This window comes from Caloenas nicobarica, chromosome 5 (genome assembly GCF_036013445.1).
Source record: "Caloenas nicobarica isolate bCalNic1 chromosome 5, bCalNic1.hap1, whole genome shotgun sequence".
In the NCBI taxonomy this organism is placed as follows: domain Eukaryota; kingdom Metazoa; phylum Chordata; class Aves; order Columbiformes; family Columbidae; genus Caloenas; species Caloenas nicobarica.
In genome coordinates this window covers 32,511,046-32,533,675 of record NC_088249.1, presented here as the reverse complement: position 1 = coordinate 32,533,675, position 22,630 = coordinate 32,511,046, and the positions used below count along the sequence as shown (strand labels likewise).

Here is a 22,630-nt window from a genome sequence, read left to right as displayed (position 1 = left end):
TTTAATCTTGGTATGGTACAAGTTTGCCCTAGGTAAAAAGACGAGTACACCTGCAAAAGGCAGCAGGATTGCTGCCTGCATTTTTTTTTCCATGAAAATGGCAGATGAGATATCAGCTTCTCTCACAAAATGACTGATTAGTTGGGATGAAGTTCGGTTAAATCCTGTGAAAACTTAGATAATGAATCCTGCACCATATTTAATTTCAGCAGATAGAGATCTCTTTAGAATTGTAGTATAAAGGAGGGAAAGCAGTAAAGTTGATTCCTATTCCAGTTTCTTCTCAAACTTATTTATTAAAACTGAAGGGTTCCTCTTCTTTACTAATTTTAGGACATGGAAAAGAAACCGTGACCTTTAGCTCCCACTAAAGTTTTCTTTCAAGTTTTCAGTTTGTCAGCAGCTTTCACATTCTTCTGGGATAAAGCAATTACATGGCATCTATACTGAGGAATTATCTATTGATAGGTTAAAACAAATGCTATCTCCTTATCAAAAACTGTTTGAACATTCAACTTGGTATTCACATGCAGTGGAAAATATCAGCAACTCATGATGCTGACATTTTAAATTATATAGTGTATTATATTTTTTCATTCTGATACAAACAACATATAATGTGATTTACACAGTGAATTTTTGGTAACTATGGTCTGAAAGGAAAAACACATAGTATACATAAAAGAAATTTGAGAAGTGTTTATATATTGTCTGCTATCCCAAGGTATATTTATAGCATGTGCTTGTCTTAAAGATTCCTTTGATAGAGAAATATAGAACAGCCTTTCTAGAAAACAGTATATTGAAATAGTATAAACATTTTGAAAAGTAAGAATCTTTGTAATCCTCATTTGTGTAGTTCATGTAGAAACATTTATAGACGTTATCATGACATACGTGCGATAGCTGCTTTATGTTCTGCTGATCTGTTTCCAGGTTTCTAATCAGTATCAGGTTAACTTATGCTCACATTTCCTGAATCACAGGCATTTTTGAGTCACTAAAATTCACTGTAAAAAAGGAAAAAACTCAATTTAACTATTTTCAAATTTTTGAACACAGTTAAAACTTGGTTTTTTTTCTAAAATACAAGGATAATCATTGATCTACTGTGATAAGAGTAACTCTAAAATAATTCTTTTTACTATTTGCCTTTTCTGATGTAACTGCTCATTTCCCCATTTCCTTTTGCAAAAGAGAAAGAAAAAAAACAAGGCAAGCATTTCTAGCAAATGTCTTAATCTGGCCAAAATAAGCCTCTATGGCTTTGGTCCACAGAAGCTTTATTAGTTTCCTGGGCTCCATAGTGGGATAAACTATTTCATGCATGAAGGGATCAGCATTCCTTCTTCTAATCATTGCTATTGTACCCACTACAAAGCTCTCTGAACATCTCCTATGGATATCACATGCTATCTTAATCACCCCTCAATTAATAACTTTATACTCATATTTCAGTTCTGTCACTTCTACATCCACTGTTACTTGATGATGACACTGAAGCCTTAACTGAGTATGTTGAGACTACAGCAATTTTTCCACCACAAAAACATTCTTACACTGAAAGTGTCCAGACAGCAGTTTCCAGTGAGAAAGTGTAACAGCTTAATACAGCGGGTAATCCCCTCGTAGTGCCATGACAGATGCTGGTGCCCCTGTCTGCTGTGACCATCCTGTAACTTTTAGAAGCAGAAACCATTTTCCTATGTGCTTTGATAAACAACGTGGTAGCTGATATTGTTTACATAAAAAGTATCAGCAATCTCTGCCAGCACCAGCTAAACCTTGAATACCTCAAAGCTGGTTTTTTATACCCTGGGTTTGCTGGCACATCTTATTACATTCTTCTGAACGTAATGCAAGTGGTCTCAAATAGGAAAAAAAGAAGTCAGCAATTTTTGCTCTAGTTTATTAATATTTTAACTAATTTGTCAATTAATTTTACTTGTCTCCTCAGGTAGAAGTCACCTGTACCTTTCCAGTTGGCTTCCTGCTCACTTTTTGAAGATGGTGTTAAACACTAAAGGAAATGCTAAAGGAACACAGATTGACATCATGCTGAATATTCTCACTTGCAGAGGAGAACAGAGGTAATATCACCTGAAGATTAGTATTCTCTTTATACTCAAAATCAGGGATATACAGATGTTCAGAGGGTGAAAGGCACAGTGTCACCAAATTCTCTCAGAACATATTTTTGGCTGAATTATTCTCCTTTTGATAGTATACTAAATCATGCAGTCTAAGGTGCTGCTGGGAGAAAGAAAAAACCTAACTACATTTAGCTTTTTAAAAGCTTCCAGGAATACCTAACTTCCAAACTTTACATACTGTATGGTTTGACAAACAGCAACATCCACTGTTTCCCAGAATACATGTAGCAGCAGAAATCTAAGCAAAGTCTGCCACGCACTCCTCCAGGATAAGCATGTATATCAGTATTTGTCTCTTACAATTTGTAAATGCCTAGCAGTTTTGCAATATACATAATGAATACAAATTTGCATACAAAAGGCTTATTTTCCTTTACTTTCTATGGACTGCTTAGACATAGTCCAAGCACAGATGAAAAACACGGACCCAGACTACAGACAATAAGATATTGCATGTACAACTGTAATGCATTTATGTAACAAGCTTATATTTAATAAATTAAGGATAAATGAAAACCAACTAAAATGTTTTAGCAAAATGGAACCAGAAGAAAGGTAAGATGCTTGGCCTACTGAGACCTGACCAGTGTGCTGCAAACTATTTAGGAAAATAAAAAAGCCAAATCTGCTACCCAGTATCTGATAGTTATGCTTGTGAAGAAAGCCTAAAAATATAGACTCATAGAACGTCCTGAGTTGGAAGGGACCCCCAAGGATCATGGAGTCCAACTCCTGTCCCTGCATATGACAACCCCACGGTTCACACCGTGTGTCTGAGGGCCTTGTCCAGTCTCTTCTTGAACACTGTCAGGCTTGGGGCCGTGACACCTCCCTAGGGAGCCCGTTCCAGTGCTCCACCACCCTCTGGGTGAAGAACCTTTTCCTAATGTCCAACCTAAACCTCCTCTGGCGCATCTTCTTGCCATTCCCTCGCATTCTGCCATTGGTCGCCAGAGAGAAGAGCTCAGTGCCTGCCCCTCCTCCTCCCCTTGTGAGGAAGCTGGAGCCGCCATGAGGCCTCCCCTCAGTCTCCTCCAGGCTGAACAAACCCAGTGACTTTAGCCGCTCCTCATATGGCTTCGGAAGATCTATGTGTGTCATCAGATAAAGAGTAGTACTTTTCTAATCATTGAAAGTGGACTTTGACAAAAAATATGGTCTGTTGGGAGAGGAACATATGAATGGCTCATACAAGGAATAGAACTTGGGCATGGAAAGGAAAGACTTCAGAGAGCAGAGGTTGTTTACACAGCCCCTGAAGCACTCACTCGGGGAAAACACACAGGTGAGTGTAAAAGGTGACAATCTCAGAACAACAAAAAGCCTGGAGACAATTATTATACACCACAACAAAATCACAACAAAATTTGTCATGGAAATAGCAGGCTGCAAAGCAGAAAATCCGATTTTAAATTGGTATGGTTTTGAACTGGAAAGTCATATAATTTTAGGACGGTAATACAGATTCAGTAAGGTACAGCCTATGTTCAGAGATAAGTTGTTCGTAAGAATAGGGACTCTGCAAGAGTTAATACTGCAGATGGCCGCTCCCCAGCAAAATGGAAACACTATAGGGCACCTTTCATGAGTGGAATAACAAAGAAAAACTTTTAGTAAGTATGGCCCGCATAGTTCCTAGACTGTTAAAGTGTATTGCACAGTCACATAAAAATTATAGAGAAAGAAAAGCCAAAATCATGGTAGGTGACTAGAGATTAAAGATTATTATTCTGATGTTAGTAAATACAAACACATAAGTTATTTTTGTCATCTGGTTTGCCTTGATCAAGAGCTAAAAATTCATTTATAACCCTGTACACAAATGCCATGTTCATATCAGTATCATAGGCAGCTTGCATGGAAAAGTACACATTAAAATGAAGAACAGCAATTTATGTAATGGTCAAAGACAACCAATAACAAAACCACCAAATTCCAGTTGTCAAACATAATTTACTATGTATATCTCTTCTCGTGCCTGTTAAAACAGTAATTATTAAAACTAAAGTGATATGGGTGAGTGTTTATGACTTCTTATTAAAAACCCTGACTTAAAGCAGTGTTCATTTAAGCTTAAGGTTAACGAAAATCATGTAGAGATCTGTGTGCGATGGCCTAGTGACTTTATATCCTCTTGTCAAACCTCAGCAGTTTTATTTGTAGTGATACATGCTGGAGGAGGTTGGAGGTTAAAGTTGATAGGAGGGCCAACAGGAAAGCCAACCAACTTCTTTCAAAAGATTACAACCTTTAACATATTAGGATCTGTTGACAGTTACTGCTAGCTTTGTGAGTCTACATATGTGTACTCTTCTGCAAACTGATCTCCAAACTCCAGACCAACAGGATTTAAAAAACCTCCCACTTACTACATCCGTTCAATTATTCCTTCATAATTTTCTTACTGTTTAAGCAACTAATTTATTTTCTGAAATTATATAGATGCTTAGCTCTTATAATTAGTTTTCAGTAGAACATTAACAAATAGATAATTTTTATTCTTCATTTTCTTCAGCCTAATTTTCTCCCTTACCCTGAAAACTGATGAAAAGATTTTCTAATCTAGGAAATCTGACAACAAATGTAATAGCAGCACAGCCTACTGGACTAAAGCTCTTCAGATTTCCCTTTCTCCACTTTTTTTTGACTTTGCTTCCTCTGTGACTTTCTTAATAAAAAAAGTAATACAGATAAAAATAATGATAAATAAAATCACACAGAGACACTGAATAGTTGAAGTCAAAAGGGACCTCTAGAGATTGTCTGGTCCTGCTCCAAGCAGGGTGAACAAGAGACGGTTGCTCATGGCTTTGTCCCATCAGGTTTTGAATATCTCCAAGGATGGAAACTTCACAATCTCTCCAGGCAGCCTGCTCTAGTGTTTGACAGCTCTCACAATAAAAATGTCTTTTTCTTACCTTTCAGTAGATTTTCCTGTATTTTAGTTTGTGTCTGCTACCTCTTGCCCCATCACTGGGCATCACTGAGAAGAGCTTGGCTCCATATTTTTCATTCCCCCTCCATCAGGTATTTATGTATCTCCTGATCTTGCTGTTCTCCAGGCTAAACAGCTGGAGCTCTCTTAGTCTCTCCTTATATGAGAGATGCTCCAATCTGTGTGGCCCTTAAATGGATTTGCTGCAAGTTACTGTCAGTCTCAGTACAATCATGGATCTTATGCTCTATCTCAGGGGTGTCAAACTCATTTTCACCGGGGGCCACTTCAGCCTCGCGCTTGCCCGAACGTAACTATAGTTACATTTACACAGTCCTAAAATTACATTCAGCCCTTTGAAGGCAAGCGCGAGGCTGAAGTGGCCCCCGGTGAAAATGAGTTTGACACACCTGCTCTATCTAATTACTTAATCTAAAGGACCAAATTATTGCACAGGTCGAAACTAGTACTGACGGCAGCTTTATTCTTACTTGCACTGAAGACAGGACAAATTTTTCCATTGACTTTAAATAGAACTAGACCTCTGCTAGATAGATAGTTCTACGTAAAAGATGATTTTTACTGTATACACCCATGATGAACACATGAATATTTCAATATAAAATGCAATGATTTTTTTTTGTTATATGCATTTGATAGCATTTACACGATAAACAACTTTTCTCACACTATACTGAAACCTTTAACTTGCAAGTGTACAGACACCAGTCAACAGTAATCCATTTCTGTAATTCTGTAGCTTTGCATTTTGAAATTAATAACTATTCCAGCAACACTACACATAATATTGTTGCTGCTGTCAAAAACAACATAGCAGAAAAATCTCTCATGCTTAACTTTTATATTTTGTACAAAGGTAAATGCACATCTATATCAAATTTATTTTTTTAAGTGTCGGACTCGACTTGAAAGTTTCTCCCACTTTTCTGCTCCCTCTTTGAAAACCCTGAGAAGAACAGTTGGCAAAAGCAAAGATTCTGCATTCCACATCTCATACCATTTAGCTGTTGCTACAATTTTAATTATGCAAAACTCAATGGGCTCTAATAAAATCTGACTAGGTAATTAATACTCTAAAACATACAGTGTGAGCTACTGAAAGGAATGTTCTACACAAATTCCCTCATGTCATAGAAAAGACTCGTGCAGCACAGTGTATTTCTCCACAGGTAAAAAAATATCCCATGATGTCAACAGCTTTTTTCATCCTACCTGCAATTAACCAAAGAATCTTAACACATTCCATTGTTTAAAAAGTTCATTTTTCTACTAGCTCCAGTTCAGACACATTCACTGGTGTGTATCATGGTAAAACCAGGGAGAGAGTATTATAGTAGAGATGTAAGAAATATTTATATCAACAGCAAGGCACAATTTTAAACTGTTATTTTACTGATATGCACACAAAGGACTAAAATAACATTACAGTATTATGTTTAAATTTTAAACTTCAGTCACATTTATGTTACTCAGACATATGTAAATACACTCATAAATACATGTTCTGAGATAAGATCTAGATTAGGATGCAGATATTCCCCTGAGATCTCTCACCACAACAGTTCCATAGAATCGGCCTGGTTTTATGGTCTGTTCAAGCCAGGGAGAGGGCAGAGGCTGAGGAGGGCAAGGGTCTCAGTGCTATTACATCCTATTGGTCTTGTGGCAATTAATCAATTAAACAAATAAATCTACAAGCAAGGGCAGTAGTTTTCAGAGCTCCATGTGATGATTTTACAGAGAAGGGCCAGAAAAGCACAGGACACAGAAGACAGTATGGTGTGCTCTCACAACTGAGAAAGTCTTTTCCGTAACAGTGAGAAAACAGACTGTTCTCTCTGAACTTGCTCCCCCAGACGTTTTGCAGAGAAGCATGATTTGAGTGGTAGTTTGACAGGATTTGTATTTTTCCTAGAACACTATCCGTTATCTCCCTAATACAAGCCAAAAAACATCTGGAACTTTATGTTGTTTTCATAACATTTTATGCCAAAGCACAGACAATACTCCTGGATTCTTTTTCTCTTCCTTGACACACTATAAATGGTGATAAGAAAATTAAAGTTACGAGAAGATCTATGCTTAAGTTTACACTTTTGATACAAGAGTAGAGATTTTTCATAATGGAGCGTATTCATTCATCTGTAACTGTAGCGTCTTTTACCCTGAGTTTTAAGAAAACACTTTACCAGTTTTAAGTTTGACTTTGCAATATGTTGATGCAATATCAGGCTTTTAAAGGCCGTGAATTTTAAATACAGAAGCAACAAGTAGTTTGCTTGGGAGTACAAAAGAGATCAGTGATGGAATGGAGATTCAAAGCTAAATTTATTGCCATTACAGCTTACACTGTTCATTGTCCAGAGGCAAATGTATGAGAATCATTGGTACTAAGAATCATAACACATAACTATAAACAAAGACCATTATTCTGTCTTGGTCTTATTCTTGGTGTCATGAAACCCTCAGCTTGTATTGAGCCTAGATGTGCTAACTCCTGAGCAAACACATAAGGATCTGGAGTCTGCCCTACAAGAAGTCAGATTAAGCTTTCAGTTCTCTGGTAATGCGCATTTCTCTCTTGAATGTTGCATTTTGAAGTAGTGATACAAAATGTCTACTGTTTTTGATAAAGGATCATCATCAGTAAGATCTTCCAATCTAGGAAACATGATTTTTAACAAAAGGAAAAAAAAAATTTAAAAAATAACTTCATTGCACATTAAAAAGTAAAAATTACTGTGCCAAATATGAACATACTGTATGGCAGTAATTTTTACTCAGTGAGAGCTTAGCGTGCTTACCAAAGTTTATAAAAGTCACAACTGAAAATGAGTAATCTCTGGTACGACACATGGCAACATAGTCATAAAAACCCAACTACGTAACACTTTAGTGAGCAGAAAACAAATCACTAGTAGAAAGGGAAAGCAGGCAGACTCAACATTTGACTTGAGCTTCTACTGGACTTACAAGTCCAACAGAAGTGATCAAACCTAATGATTGTGCAGAAGCCCATCAGCTGCAGATTGGAGAATATCAGATTGTGGAGTATATTCTGCTGAAGCACTACCACATCTAAGAGCCCGACCACACCAGAGGGGATGAGTGGGAAGAAAGGGACACAACAAGTTGAAAACAGAAAGCAGTTTGATGGCAGCATGATATGAGGCACTTCTTTCTCAAAAACGTGCCCACCATACACAGAGAGGTTGCCAAAGCTAATTGTGCATGTGCTCTGCGATACTCTTGTAGTTTGGGTAATTCTGTGTCCTAAAGCCTCAGGAAGCCCAGCAACGAAGAAAATCATGAAGCACCTCCATGCAGAACCATGCCACACTTTTGTACATTTTCAGCAGTAACTCAGCTACCCTTCCCACATAGTCATTGCCTGGTGTATGATACAGAGGCTGTGCTATTCATTTGTGCCCCAGCTCAAGGTATGTGTGCAAGCAGAAAACAAACCCTTATTTTTCTTAAAAGAAAAAAATACCAGCTCCGAGAAGAGGGATGATTTTCCATTTCTATGATCAGTCAGTGACAAAGTGAACACTGCTATGAATTAACAATCCAAACAATTTACTAGAGGATATAGCAAGACCCTAAATATTCAAGCCATATTTTCATTATGAACATGTTTGTAATGTACTCAGGCAAGCAAAACTACAAAACTGATAAGAGTTTTAGCATTTGCTGAAAAAGCACTTTGGAGAGACTCGTTTATCTGTAAAACATCTTGCTACACAATTTGCATGCAGATTCACTTGGTGCTCGGCTATGACAAACCAATTGGTCAATCAATTTATGTGTGTGCACCAGGGTGAGAAAAAAACCCCTAAAACTTCCTCAGGAAAGCATGAGGCTAAACAATGGAGCAAAACTACTCTAAAAAGACAGCAGCCAATGTTGTTTGTAAACCACTGATTATCACATGCAAGTTAAGTTGCTCCTAGTTTACCAGAAGTGGTATAACTCAATAGTGCAGAACAAGTACTTTACTAAACTTTTCGGCACGCCAAAAAACCAAAAACATTACTAGCAAATGCAATTTTTGATTACATGAGAAGAAAAAAGCAGAAACTGGAAATATACTTTGCAATGTATTTTTTCATAGTGTATCACACAGACATGTATGAGGAAGAGGAGCGTACTGACTCTACCAAATAGGCAAATGAACTTCTGCCAATGTGTCAGTTATATTCTTCTGTGGATAATTATGATAACATAATTTTACATTAAGAAGCTAAATGTTCACCTTATTTAAAAAAAAAATGTTAAAAGCATAACAAAATAAAAAACCCCAAACGGGTAAATAGATCACCTAAGAAAACCTGAAATATGCTCTAATATGCTATCCATAGTTTGTGTGTTAAAAGCTAAAAGGCATACCTCTACACACAGAAAACAAAGCCATGACCACTGTGTGGACTAAAGAATATTTTCACAGCTATTCTTCCTCATCCTTGGAAACATACGTCATTTAATACAGTAACACCCTGAAATTTTATAACATTTTGGATTTCTTTGAAATGAAAGGTCCATTTTATTGTTTTTTAATTAAATCTATTTCCCCGAAAGGTCTTTAAAGGCACTACAAACTACCTTGCATTTTATTATTGCTGACAGTTATCTAAACCACGCTTGAATGCTCTCTTTATCCTTTAGTGAACAATTGAAAGATCATATGCTAAAAACTCCTATGCTTTCTCTTCTTCTAGCCCTATAATTAAGGCATTTTAATACCTTTCTTCATAGTCATTAAGAGAGCACAATGTTAAAAACTAACGAAATGAGACAATTTTGAGTTTAACAACCATAAATACATACAACATAAATTTGTCAATTGTAGATATGAAAAAAAGCCTTCTTGAAATCACATGATGAGATTACTGAATTGTCAAGATTTTGCTCTTGCTGTCTAAGGGTATTTAAATGATGTATGACAATACTACAGCGTTGTTACATACTCTACAAGAGAGGTAAACATTTATGTCTAACATTCAAATTCCATTGGTTTTAGTATGTTTTTGTTTACCTTATATATATGCCTATAAAAAAGTAGTATTGCTGGATGATGCTGAAATGGAGGAGGAAAGAGAAGAGAGGAAGCAAGACAAAGACATATGAAGGGAAAAATGATCATAGTCAATTGTAAAATCCCTGACATATAAAGTAAAATACCACTATAATAACACCTACTTACAGAAGCACTTTAATAATGCATATGATAGAATAAACAACAAGATTTTCTTAATTTGGATTTTCTTTCCTAAGAAACAGAGTTCACTACATTAATGTATCACACATTTTTGCCACAGACATGTTAATAAGTTTTTTCTTTCTTTTCACTGTGAAAGGAATTTCAGGTTTCTAAGTATATCATCATCGCTTTTACATACATCAATTAAATACAGAGTGAAACTTTACTATAGCCACATTATTACTGAGTATTCCCAAAAGGTATTACTTATGAGCAAATCATACAGCTTATCTTTTAAAACTAAGTTAAGTATTTCAGGTTGTAAGTTCTTTACAGTTTCTCAACTAAATGTTGAAAAGATGCAATGCAACATAAAGCAAGAGGATTACAGATTTTTTTCCCCTTAAGATAGGCACAAACACAAAAAAGAAGTTACTCTCCAGAAGATTTTTTAGGGTTGTCAGACTGTTCTATTATAAACAACCTTATTAGTCCTTTATAATTACAATAGGTACCTCTGGACAAGATCGAGCAGACATGACAAATGCTTCTGACTTCTTTTTAAATCAAACCTGGAAGGTCATCGCTGAACAAACAGAATGCTATACAACTGGGGCCATAAATTGTGAAAGCTAACAAAAAGGTAAGTTATTTTGATATTAAAAATTGAAATTATTCTGTTCAGGCTTTTCTGTGTAAAATCAAGAAACAAGAGGATGAAATAGCTTAAAAAAAAGATAAGTAGCTAAAGAAAGAGAAACCCTTACAAACTTCATTATCACCTTTTTTTTCGGCAGCTGAACCCGTATTTTAGTATTTATGCAATGTCTTTAAAGTAGTTGCTTATTTTACAAATATGTTCTTGAAGATAATTCCCTAATAAGGATTTCCCCATGTTTGTGTTTACCTTTTCTTTTTCAGCATTATGATGAAACTGTGGGCAGTTAAAAATAAAACAATAGTCAGTCTCAAATCTACAGGACTTGCTGTTGTCCTGAAATCAAACCAGTAACAGGATAACATACTACTGTGCATTTTTCCTAACATTTTTATTTTGGTTTAGGATTATTTAACAGTACTGGTAGTTTTGGATTAAATTTAATTTGTATGGACATAAACAGTAACTTAAATCAATGGAACTGGAAACCAGTTGATGGATATCACTTTTAAATCTCATTTCAGTTTGGAGAGGAAATGTAAGGATTGAATTAGAAAGCTGTAAACTCTTGATGAGAATTAGTGGTATAAAACAAAAGAAAATGAAACCTTCTGTTATTTTCCTTACAGTTAGGCTGAATGAAATTGTAAATCAAGAAAAGATTTGGATAGCACTCACATCAACAGCTTTACCTAATAGTAGTTCTAACAGAGCACTGAGCATACCATTTGAAACAAATATAAAATAAATATGAAATACGAAATGACTTTTAAAAGAACCATATGAGAAGCAAAACAGTAAAATCACCAAAATTCAAGGAAAGGAAATTTGAACTGAAATGTATGATAGGCAATTAAGTACCTATTTTGACAATTCTAAGTGGTCAAGTTTTTAAAGTATGACACAGAAACCTTAACCTATCTATACGTGAGTGATAAATGAGGCATTTTGTGTCATTACATTCCCATAAATCACTTTCTTTAACGGCTGATAGCTTTTATCAGGTCTAACCTTTTCAAGCTTCCATCAGAATGCTAACATTTTCAACTTTGACACATATGCAGTTTACAAATTCTGCAGCTGATTAACTCTGGACAGAAGCTCACTGCCATCGTTGTCTTCTTCAAGTTAACTTGCATCCTTCGTATGCTAGAAAACCTCACTTAATGCATTGAGTTCTGTTGCAAAGGATGCAAGATATTTCTCCTTTTGAAACGAAAAAATGAGAACATACTTTCAAAATTACTCTTCTACAGAGAGCTTGAAATATGCATGCCTCTCATTATTTAAAAATCAAGTAAATAGTATAATCCAAATAAAGAGATATAAATAATGTGATCAACACTTGCCTTCTGGAGGAACTAAAATTAAGTCATATATTTGCATGACACATTCAATTTTTGGTACAAATACCTGATAAAATAGCTGATAAAAAAACCATCTAGGTGTCTGTCCTCAAAAACATTTTAACTTACTGTACAATTCCAACAATGATAAGCTAGCAACACAGTTGTTCTTTCTGCCTTAGTAGCATCAATACATAGTAAGAATGGTAGTAATGCTTTAGTCTAAACACTTGCATTTTCACTATTTTTTAAAGTTTAAAACTGTGCAGAATATAATTTAATTCAGATGTGTTTTAATCATTGAAACAAGTAGTGAAACATTCATGGAAATGCATTTACAAGATGTAATTGATCCAGACACTGAAACAAAGCTCAAGTTTAAAGAGATACTGTCTTTAATAATATTAGTCAGATTGAAGAAATTTTCATGTTGGTTGTGTGACCACCGGAAGCCTGGTACTTCAGATGGTATTAGTTTTGATAAGAGCTAACTAGACATCAAACCTAAATAATGAAACCCAAAGAGACAGGCTTGGACCATGCAAATAGGAATGTCTGCAGAGGCTCTTGTACAGTTGATTGTCTCTTGTTGATAAACAACATATCTTAGAAAAACAGTGGATGAAGGACAAATTTTTTTCAGCATCACAGCTAAATCAGCCTGGCAATCTCTAAATTATGGCCTATCCATGAAAAATGTACAAGTTCTTTATTTCACTAATAATGTCACACATCAGAGAAGTTGTTCAGTTAGACTTTGACAATTCAGATGTAAATCTTGAAATGTCTGTAAGTATTCATGACAAATGCAGATTTACCATTTAAAACAAAAGGACATGATTTCTTGATGTTCATATCAAAGACTAGTGATGGATGAGAGCAAGCTAATCAAATGACAAACCAGAAGGAACACAGATGCTTGCTATTATGATCAGGAGAGGGAAATGAAGATCTCCTTCCTAAATTAAGATATAAAACATTCTAAAATTATACACACAAATATGTACTTAAGTTTGCATAGCACATTGTGTATGCATAGGAACTTGGTATGTTCTCAAGTAGACATGCTACAAATACTAACTACAATAACTGCCAATTTACTTAAGGTCAGAAGAAGCCACATACAGTAAAGAAAATCAAACATTGGCTTTGATCAATTCCAGTTAATTGCTTATGAATTTATATATTCAGAAGCAATTTTAGCTTTCCTATATGAAAACTCCCCAAGTAATGAGAGAGAATCATTTAACCATTTGGTTTTTTTGTAATTTGTTTTCTCCTGCCTTAGTTCTAGGTTTAAATTATGCTTATGTGAAATTACACTTATGTAATTTAAAATTGCATAAAATCAATGTAAACATTACTGAAAACAAAAACAGACTGTTTATGTGGAATGTGATATTGCAAGACAAAATTAGAACTTCAAAACCAAATTTTTGTCGTAAACTTTTACATTTTTGATACTCAAGTGATCTTATTTCAATGTCTTGCTTTATGTGTACCCAAAATGCATCAAACTAATTATGCATGTTTAACAAGAACAGTTAAACATCAAGAACTTTGCTTACTAAGCACGAGAGTCATAACCGCCATCAGCGAGAAAGCCTAAACTTTGTTAAATTTGGAAATTTGCCTGCAGTAAGTACTTGTCAAATGATTCAACTCCTTGAAATGCACCTTTCTCTTTCTCCTTTAAGCAGATAGTAACTATAAAGCAGATCCCTCTGATACCTGTTTCGTTAAACTGCAATGAGAGAATAACTTCTTGATATCCTCAAGAAAGTATCCCAGTCACTCTAGTTCTGACTAAAGAAAGAAAAGTCACTTTGCTAACTGGAGAACTATTCATAAAACATACTTGTTTATACCTTGCTGTAGTTATGAAATCTACAAATGAAGTACTAAAAAATGTAAATATGCTGTAATTCAGAATAACTGCATTAGAAAAAGAGTTCCCCACATACAGCTTTCAAGAATTTACAAGAAGAAACATTATATAATCTGTGGAAAAGTATGTAATTAAACATAAACCAGTGATGCTGAGGGTGAAAAATATATTTGAATTAAAAATATTCTTAATGCAAAAATATTTCTATTATTGTTAAAATAATTTTAACCTGACCCTTTAGACAGAAACACATTCACAGTAAAGAATTATATAATGCCTGTTTGAAGTGTAGTGTTTAAAAAAATACACTGACACCAACAATCACTTTGCTCTGCTACTCAGAAGCCCTAATAAGACACATCTGATGATGTGCTTAATGCAACTTATCCAAATACCCTGAGTGCCTCCTTTAATGCGGGATTAGTGCCCTAGGAAAGCAGATTCTTGTGCTCTGGCAACAGTTTCAACACATACTTTTCAGTCTCATCTTTAATCCAGAGAGACTGCTCTCACAGAGGCTGAACAGTAACTTGGGACTCCACAGTGACACTGTATTTCTTCTTGCCTAAACCAAGATTTCCTAGACAGAAGGAATTTGTGCAACTGTGTGTAAATGTGACTGCTGTCCATTAACTGGCCAGGGACTACTGAATCTACTCATTTTATACCTCATATTTCTCTTAGATTGTGCACTAACCTCACCCGTCTCATGTTTTTATGTGCTTTATTTACTGTGACTCCTATCTGTAATCAGTTACTGACATTACTTACTTTTTTCCTATATTAGTACAAATAGTTTTATATTCTACATATACTAGTTTATCAGTTCATGTATTAAAGGTTGTTAAGACACAACTAAATTCTTCCACCTCTTGGACCTTTTTTGAAAAATTTACTGGATCCCCAATATATATAATATTCAATAGCATGTGAGAATAATTTTTATGCAACTCTGATAGTTAGAAAGATAGATAACTCAATTATTAGATCATCTATCAAAATATTCAGATGTATAAGAGGCTACTAAAAAGATTGATGACTGAGAAAGTCCACTGATTCTCTAGCCATCATATTCACACATTTGGCTAGACAACATTTTTCGCTGCCTTCACAAGCAAGCTTCATTACCCATCACTCCACTGAAAAGAGTTTATTATGAGGCTGCCATCTTGGCAAGACTATTATTTAGATGATAAATGTTGGGGGAAAAAGTGTGTCTAGATTTTTTTTTTTTAAGATGAGCTTTTTGACAGATAAAACAAACAGCATCTACATTTCTAATTAACTTAAATTTGGCATATACAAATACAGGTCAGTAAAGCTATGATATGCTACTAGATTATGCTCTGTCTGAATTTTGCCCTTCATTTGTAAAATGTAAATTAACTAATTAGAAGAAAAGCAGCACTATTTGTGACAAAATGCTGCTTCTACTTCTTTGCTTTATGACATTCATGATCAACTGTAGTCTTTCATTCTAACTTCTTATAGATGGATAATTATGCTCATGCTAATTTATTAGGCTTTATTATTTCAAACCAAATGAAAACTTGAGATTTCTGAAGGCTAGGAAGCACAACACACTGCAACACGCAGCTAAATTACATACTTGCCAGCCTCACTTCATTCACAATATTATGCTGTTTACATGTATATGTTGTATGAATATAGGTATGAAGATACCACTTTCAGTATTCAAGTACCTGACCCAAAGAAAAATCTCTATTAGTGTTCTTAAAATTTCCTCAAAATCTCTGTATCATTTTGTGCATGATGCATAGTAAAAATAATATACTTATGATTTGTTCCTTAGTACTAAGAGTTAAATTTTGCTTTATACTCCTACTATCCTCCTCAGCTGTCATTTGAAATGGATTAGAATAGCAGATATAGAATTACACAAAAGAAGGGGGAGTTGGTCATTCTTGAATTTCAGCCCAGCACCTTGACCTTGTTAAATAAAAAATATATGATATCATAGTTTACAGGAATTCTTTTTGCTTTGGTTTGGTTCAGTTTTAACTATCTCTAGGTAGATAAAGACTCAATACTAAGAAATACATTGAAAATGTCAGATGTAAATGTCAATTAAAAATTACAAGGAATTCTGAAAGGTAAGGTCTGTGGGGGGTTGACATTCTTTGACATAGTGGAGTGTCTGCAACCAGGCCCTTGGCAAGCATAGCAGGATCTATCCTGTCAGCTCTTATCGTACATAAACCTAGATGTTTGTCTAATCTGAATGAGAAATACCAGGAAAATTGGAGCTGAAGCCTTGCAGTAATGTGGACGAAAGCTGAAAATGCTCTATCTGCACTACATGAGTCTCCTGTGACATGATAATACTTAAGACAGTACAGAGAAAGATAAGAAAAAAATAGTTTAAACAAAACTATGTAGTGTTTCATTTACTACTTTTTAAGTCTATAATGTAACAATCTAGCTTAAGTAATAGAACTAAATTATAATGAAAATCCCAATTCGTGTCCACATTAAACACAATATCTAAAGATAACAACACATGAAAATATATACTTAATTATTATCAATCATTCAAATGTAAATGCTAATACAATATGGTCTGTTCTTTCTCTGCTTTGACAAAAATTAGTTTTGATACAAAATAAAACAACCTAAATTGCTCAGCCAAACAATTAACATTATAGCAATGGATATATTATAGCTTATTTATTATATTTATTATAATGGATTATTATAGCTAGGCATAAGCTGTGGTTTCAATGGAAAATGTCTTTAGGCTGTTATTCAACCATGTTGTTAAATAGGGGATGACTGATAAAATCTAAAAACGTTACTTTTGAGCTAAAGCAAAAAAAAATATTTTTCATAAACAACATGTTGATTTTTATATTGTTCATGTGTCATTAAATAAAGATAACAATTCTTCATGTCAAATGCTGTTGGAAATTTGCTAAATATATCTAGAAGATCTGTGAAGTGCAGAGGTAAGCGTATAGATATGTCCATGTATATGTATGTATGTTTATCTTGCAGCAGAACAGAGAATGCTACGATCTTCAGAAATTAAACCATTGAATCTGTGTACTAGCATAAAATTGCACTATTCACTGTTTTTCGTTCTCTTATTGTCTATAATCAAATGTATCTTGCTCATTGCTACTAAGGTTGGCAAACTGGCATGGCAAATTTCAAAAAAAGTGAATTCTTTTTGAAGAAACTTATCAATATATTGTCCTAAGTGGCAAAATAATCATAAACTCTTCTTCTATCTACATCCATTTTTATTTAAGATGAATTTCCTAATTCAAGTGGATCCAGGAGGGAGAGAAAAAGAGCAGAGCAAAACCCAGCATGTGTGAAAAACTACAAGCATTAGATAGCTAAACAAACCCTAAGTCCCTCAGTGTTGCAGTAAGGTCAAAACCTTTCAGCATTGTACCAGTGTGTCAAAATATGTCAACAAACCATCATACTGCAAGAAGAAGAATGACCTTTCAGTTCCTTATGTTTGGGCTGCCAATGAAGCTTTGGATACTGGGTATGCATGAACAGTTTTCCTAGCCACTTGACAAATGCAACTCCCAAGGTTTCCTCCAAGTCAAGCTGTTATATCACTGGCTTTTAACTCACCAGGACAACTTTTTAAACCATTTGCAAGTGGAGAATATTGATCTTGTTATAGAACAGACATCCCTAAATCCACAGCATAACTTCCTCTTCCCCTACGACCTCCAATCAGACAACAATTATTACTTAAACAGTCTTCACAGTAACTTGTCGAACCATTTTAAACAGCTGAACAGAAAAAAGTGTATATCGTTCTGATATTCTGATTCAGCCTTGGCTCACATATGATTCATCCTCATAGTCAACTGCAAATGAGTTTGAACAGAACACTATTCTCAAAAAACCCTAAGAACACATCAACCATGTTTGTGAATGAAATACAATCATTTGAGTTTTTTCTGTTCAAATTTATCTGAAATACCTTTTTTTAATCTACAGGACTCTATGATAATTTTACTATGACAGTTAGAAACTGAAGTCTCAAGATCAGACATAATATATTAATTAACAACACATTTAATCACAAATTTAGGTTTCCAAAAACAGCGGTTACTATTTCAAAATTACTTACGGAAAGCTTGCTTTGCTTTATTCTTTCAAAAATCAGAACCACGGGACTAACAACATTTAGAATACAAGCAATTGGGGGAAGGAATTTAGTACAGGGATTATTTACCGTTCTTATTCAAAGAAAAGATGAAATGCTTCTCTTTCACTATGTGAAATTACCTTTAGTTTAATATCAGTGTCAAATATGACATTTTCCTATGGTCTTCCTCACATATAGTAGTTTCTTTAGCTAATAACGGCATCGAGCTTTCTTCTGGGACTCTCTAAAAATTACATTCTAGGATGTACGTATGTCTTAGCCAGGCTTGCATAACATAGAAAATGTAAATTGCTGTATTTGAGTTTATAGCTTCTTACAGTGAGTCACTGACAGTGTATCTACTAATTACTATTTGAACCGTGTGTTGCTGATCTCTATATGCCTCAGAAAACAGCAGTCATGCCTATCAGCTCTGACTAACAGACTTTGACATCCAGGGCTCCAATTTTTAATTTAAGTTACAAAAAATTATAAAATTAGACACTATGGGAAAAGAAGAAACAGCAGCATTCATTTGAACCCTAAAATAATTTACAATATGCTCTCAAACCCTGTTTTAAAGCGCAATCTGTGTTACTTCCTATTCATGCTCTCCAAATTACCTTTGGTCACACAGACTGTTCTACAGTTTTTATCCTCATGGTTACAAGAAATACAACAATGTAGACCAGTGAACAATGGAAAGCATGGTATCTACTACACGGGCACAAAACAATTATATTTTGCGCGTGCAGCTGTTGCAGTGAAAGCTACAGCCTGCTCAGTGGTTGTCACCACTTCGAAGGAACAAACATATTGAGGGAAGAGACTCTGTAAGCACACAGATCATTTTATACTAAGTTTGTTCAGAATATAGAATAGCTTTTTTTCTAAAACATCACTCTGCAAATCAGTCTGGGAATACATTTTTCTTTACTTGTTTTCTTTTCCTGTTTCTTTATTATTGAAAATTCTCCATATCTAAACAGCATCTTAAATTACAACTGTGCAAACCCACTGACAAGGTACACTCTGTACATTTTTAATGTGAAGCTTAATTTGAAGATGAGGTTGCAGTGCAGCACTGCAACTGAAAATTGCTTAACAATACCATTGATGTATGAGCCATAAAAAACCTTGCTAAGCTGTCCCTGCAGAACTCGGAGTAATAAAAAGGTGTTCTTTTGCACTGAGGTGAACAGACATGGTTGACTGCATCTAGGGAGCTGTTCTGTTAAATGAGAAAGTGCCATTTCTTTCCTGTCAGTACAGACCAATTTAAGACACTCACAGATTTAGTTAGCACAGAGCACTGGATTTAATGAAATACACATATAACAGCAAACAAACCACAGCTATGTTCAAAGCTTTCAGGCAGATTGTGTGTAGAATTAAACTTATGCCAGTGACAGATGCGAGGAAAAAAACTAGAAACTTTTCCAGTCTCGCTCCTACTTCTCAGAGAAACAATAAAAAAGCTGAACGGAAAAGGCCTAAAATTTCTCACCTTTATTTGTTTCAAAGTATCTAGACGTATTTCTATCCACACCTAACAGGTGATGCGGTTTTTCTCTCCACTTTCATTTTGGCTTTAAAATCAACCAACAGATCAGGTTTACTAAACTCTAAACTATCAGCTGAGTATCATGATATCTCTATAGTGAACTGATACATCTTCTCCAAATGACTCCTCCTTCAAGAGGAGAGGAGACACACAGCTGCACTGAATTGACTGGGAAGCTCCTTCTCACTTGAGAGATCCTTGCACAGGCTGATTAAATCATACAAAATTGATTCACAGTTTGTGCAGCTACACCTGTGTCGTTTTGTATAAATAGTTTCAGACAGCAATGAAAGTTAACTGTCTCACCTACATGCAACCTGATCTGTCAACAAGTGTTCACTAACCCAAAGGTCTTATTAAAAGAAGCTGCAGTAACTCAGAATTCATTTCAGAAGATGTGATACTATCAGTTTGGCCAAGCGGTATCAAAATTAAAACTAACAGGATTTGTTCTTTAAAAAAAGACCCACAGAAATCTTCCTGATTTCCATAGTCAACCTACCACAAAATTCTGGATTCAGGGAGCAATAAATTTCACTGTGGAGATTTCTAGTCTCCTTTATATGAATGTAAAGTAACATATTTAAGAGCCAACATTTTTTGCAGTTGTTTGCAATGCAAACAGCTACAACAGAAGATACAGCAAAACCTCAAAACTACTTCCAAACCAGCCTTATTGATCCACATGTCAGCTCAGTCTAGCTTTTGCAACATTAAAGGTACTTGACTAACAGCACAGTGAGAGATGTTATTCCATTTTTGAATTTGCAATATTAATTAGTGCATGATAAAATTAAAATGAAGTTAGCTATGTCTTGGTTTCCTGATAAAAGCATAAGAGAAGTTTCTTTTGGAAACGTCGGATTCCAATGGTGCGCACTGGTCTCAAATGTTTTACATGTTTTATAGCTCAAACCAAAATGTGGATAGCCATTTTGTTCAGCACAAAACAAGACAGAAACTACAACTTCAACTTTGCAATGGCAACTTTACTGCAAACAACAAAGGGACCAGTGCCTTCAGCCTAATTATCTACTCAGCTTTCACCCTACCTCAACTTGGTATCTTTATGCTCACGTTATCTATTTAAAATTCACTTTTTGGAGCTGCTTTTCTCTGATACCATCACAGATTCTGGTTGTAGAATTCTGGTTATTTCCTGTAGTATAATGTCTTCATCCAACAACTGACAGTCTTCCTGAGCTTCCCATTACCTCGATTCAAGTTTTCTAGCATTGTTAAATACGAGCAGGTCCTTTTCATGTCAATCAAGAATGTTGCTGCAGAGCATGATTCTGAACCCCGATGGTGTTATTCTCAAGATTTGGTTTCCTGTAGAATCTGCTTTTAAGGCATTTTCCAAGCCAAGACTAGATATTTTCACCTTGGCATTTCTCGTCTTCAGCTGAAATACTAACGATTACTGGACTAGCACCTGATGTTGGCACATGCTGTCTATTTGTTGCATGTTCACATTTGTGTCATCTCTACTATCCCTCAGATTCTATTGATGCTCTCTTGTGAACACTGAGCAGACTTTTACATTTATGCTTTATAAATCCTTATTAAAACTTTCATTTACTCATGATATTCACTTACTCACTACCTTGCTTAGGGTTCCACCACATACAAAAATGGAATTAAAAGATGAAGCATCTTGTTTAGGATTTTTTTTGAAGAAAAATCCTCCAGTTAGGAGGCTTCTAATACCATGGAAAGATATATAAATATACAATAATGACCTTTATAAGAATAAAGCAGAATTATTTTAACAATTTTTAAAATAAAAGATCTTTATACAAATACCATCAACATGTTAAAAAATTCTGTCTGGTATAACTAATCTCCCTGCTTATGTTCCTGCAAATACTTACTACATTTTTTACCTTGAAGATAATTGTTATTACTATTTAAAACATAGATAACATACAAAAACCTTTGTTAAAAAAAAAAAAACCGTGAAACAGTACTGTCCTAGATAGAATGAGCAATAAAGTTCTTTACAGACATGGCCCACTTGGTTTGTGAAGATTTTATAACAAATCTGGCAACTTGCAGGTATTACAATACATTACAGCAAAATCTTCCTTCAAAGTCAGGTACTAAAAAAATTGACATATAGCTTCCATATCAAAGTAACTTAATCTATCATCCAGCATCATTGTAAAATCACCATACATATCTGCTGCACTTTAACAATTATGATGTGAATTTTTCACAAGTATTTCAGGATTCCAATTTGACATACTAATTAACGACATTCAAAATGCCAGATTAGTAACGTGTATTTTGTTCACATGGCTTAATATGATACAAAAGTCACTAGTGGTTTTTTTCCAGTAAGTTCTCTTAAAAATGCAGTTCTATTTATGTGTAAGGAAAAATAACAGAAATGTACCTGTTCCAGTAGCTCCAGAACTGGTCCTGCAAGTAGGCTTGGTGGCTGCTTTCATCACCGAATGAGGCTTTGCTTTCAATCCAGTGAATTATATGTCCTTCAACAGCTAGGGTGACAGCAGAAAATAAAGTGAACTCTGAAAATCAAGCTCAACGGCCTGAAAGAATGTGCTTGGGAATATCCTATTTACCCCACAATCTACCACATAATTCATGCTTGCAACAGAGTTATATATTTGTAAAAATATCTTTCTAATATGCACACAAGACTTTTTTTTTTAAGTACCAAAAAATATTTTAATGGACAGTTATATCAAATACAGTTTCATT

At 34.8% G+C, this 22,630-nt stretch overlaps 1 protein-coding gene across 5 annotated transcripts in view; it reads right to left on the bottom strand.

The window, feature by feature from the left end:
• Window positions 1-22,630, bottom strand: part of CDIN1 (CDAN1 interacting nuclease 1) — a 135,192-nt gene that overhangs the window by 46,682 nt on the left and 65,880 nt on the right. For all 5 annotated transcript variants that reach the window (XM_065635579.1, XM_065635581.1, XM_065635576.1 and 2 more), the window contains one exon: window positions 22,302-22,407. In XM_065635579.1, the coding sequence (XP_065491651.1) occupies window positions 22,302-22,407 (106 nt within the window). The remainder of the gene's footprint in view (window positions 1-22,301; window positions 22,408-22,630) is intronic.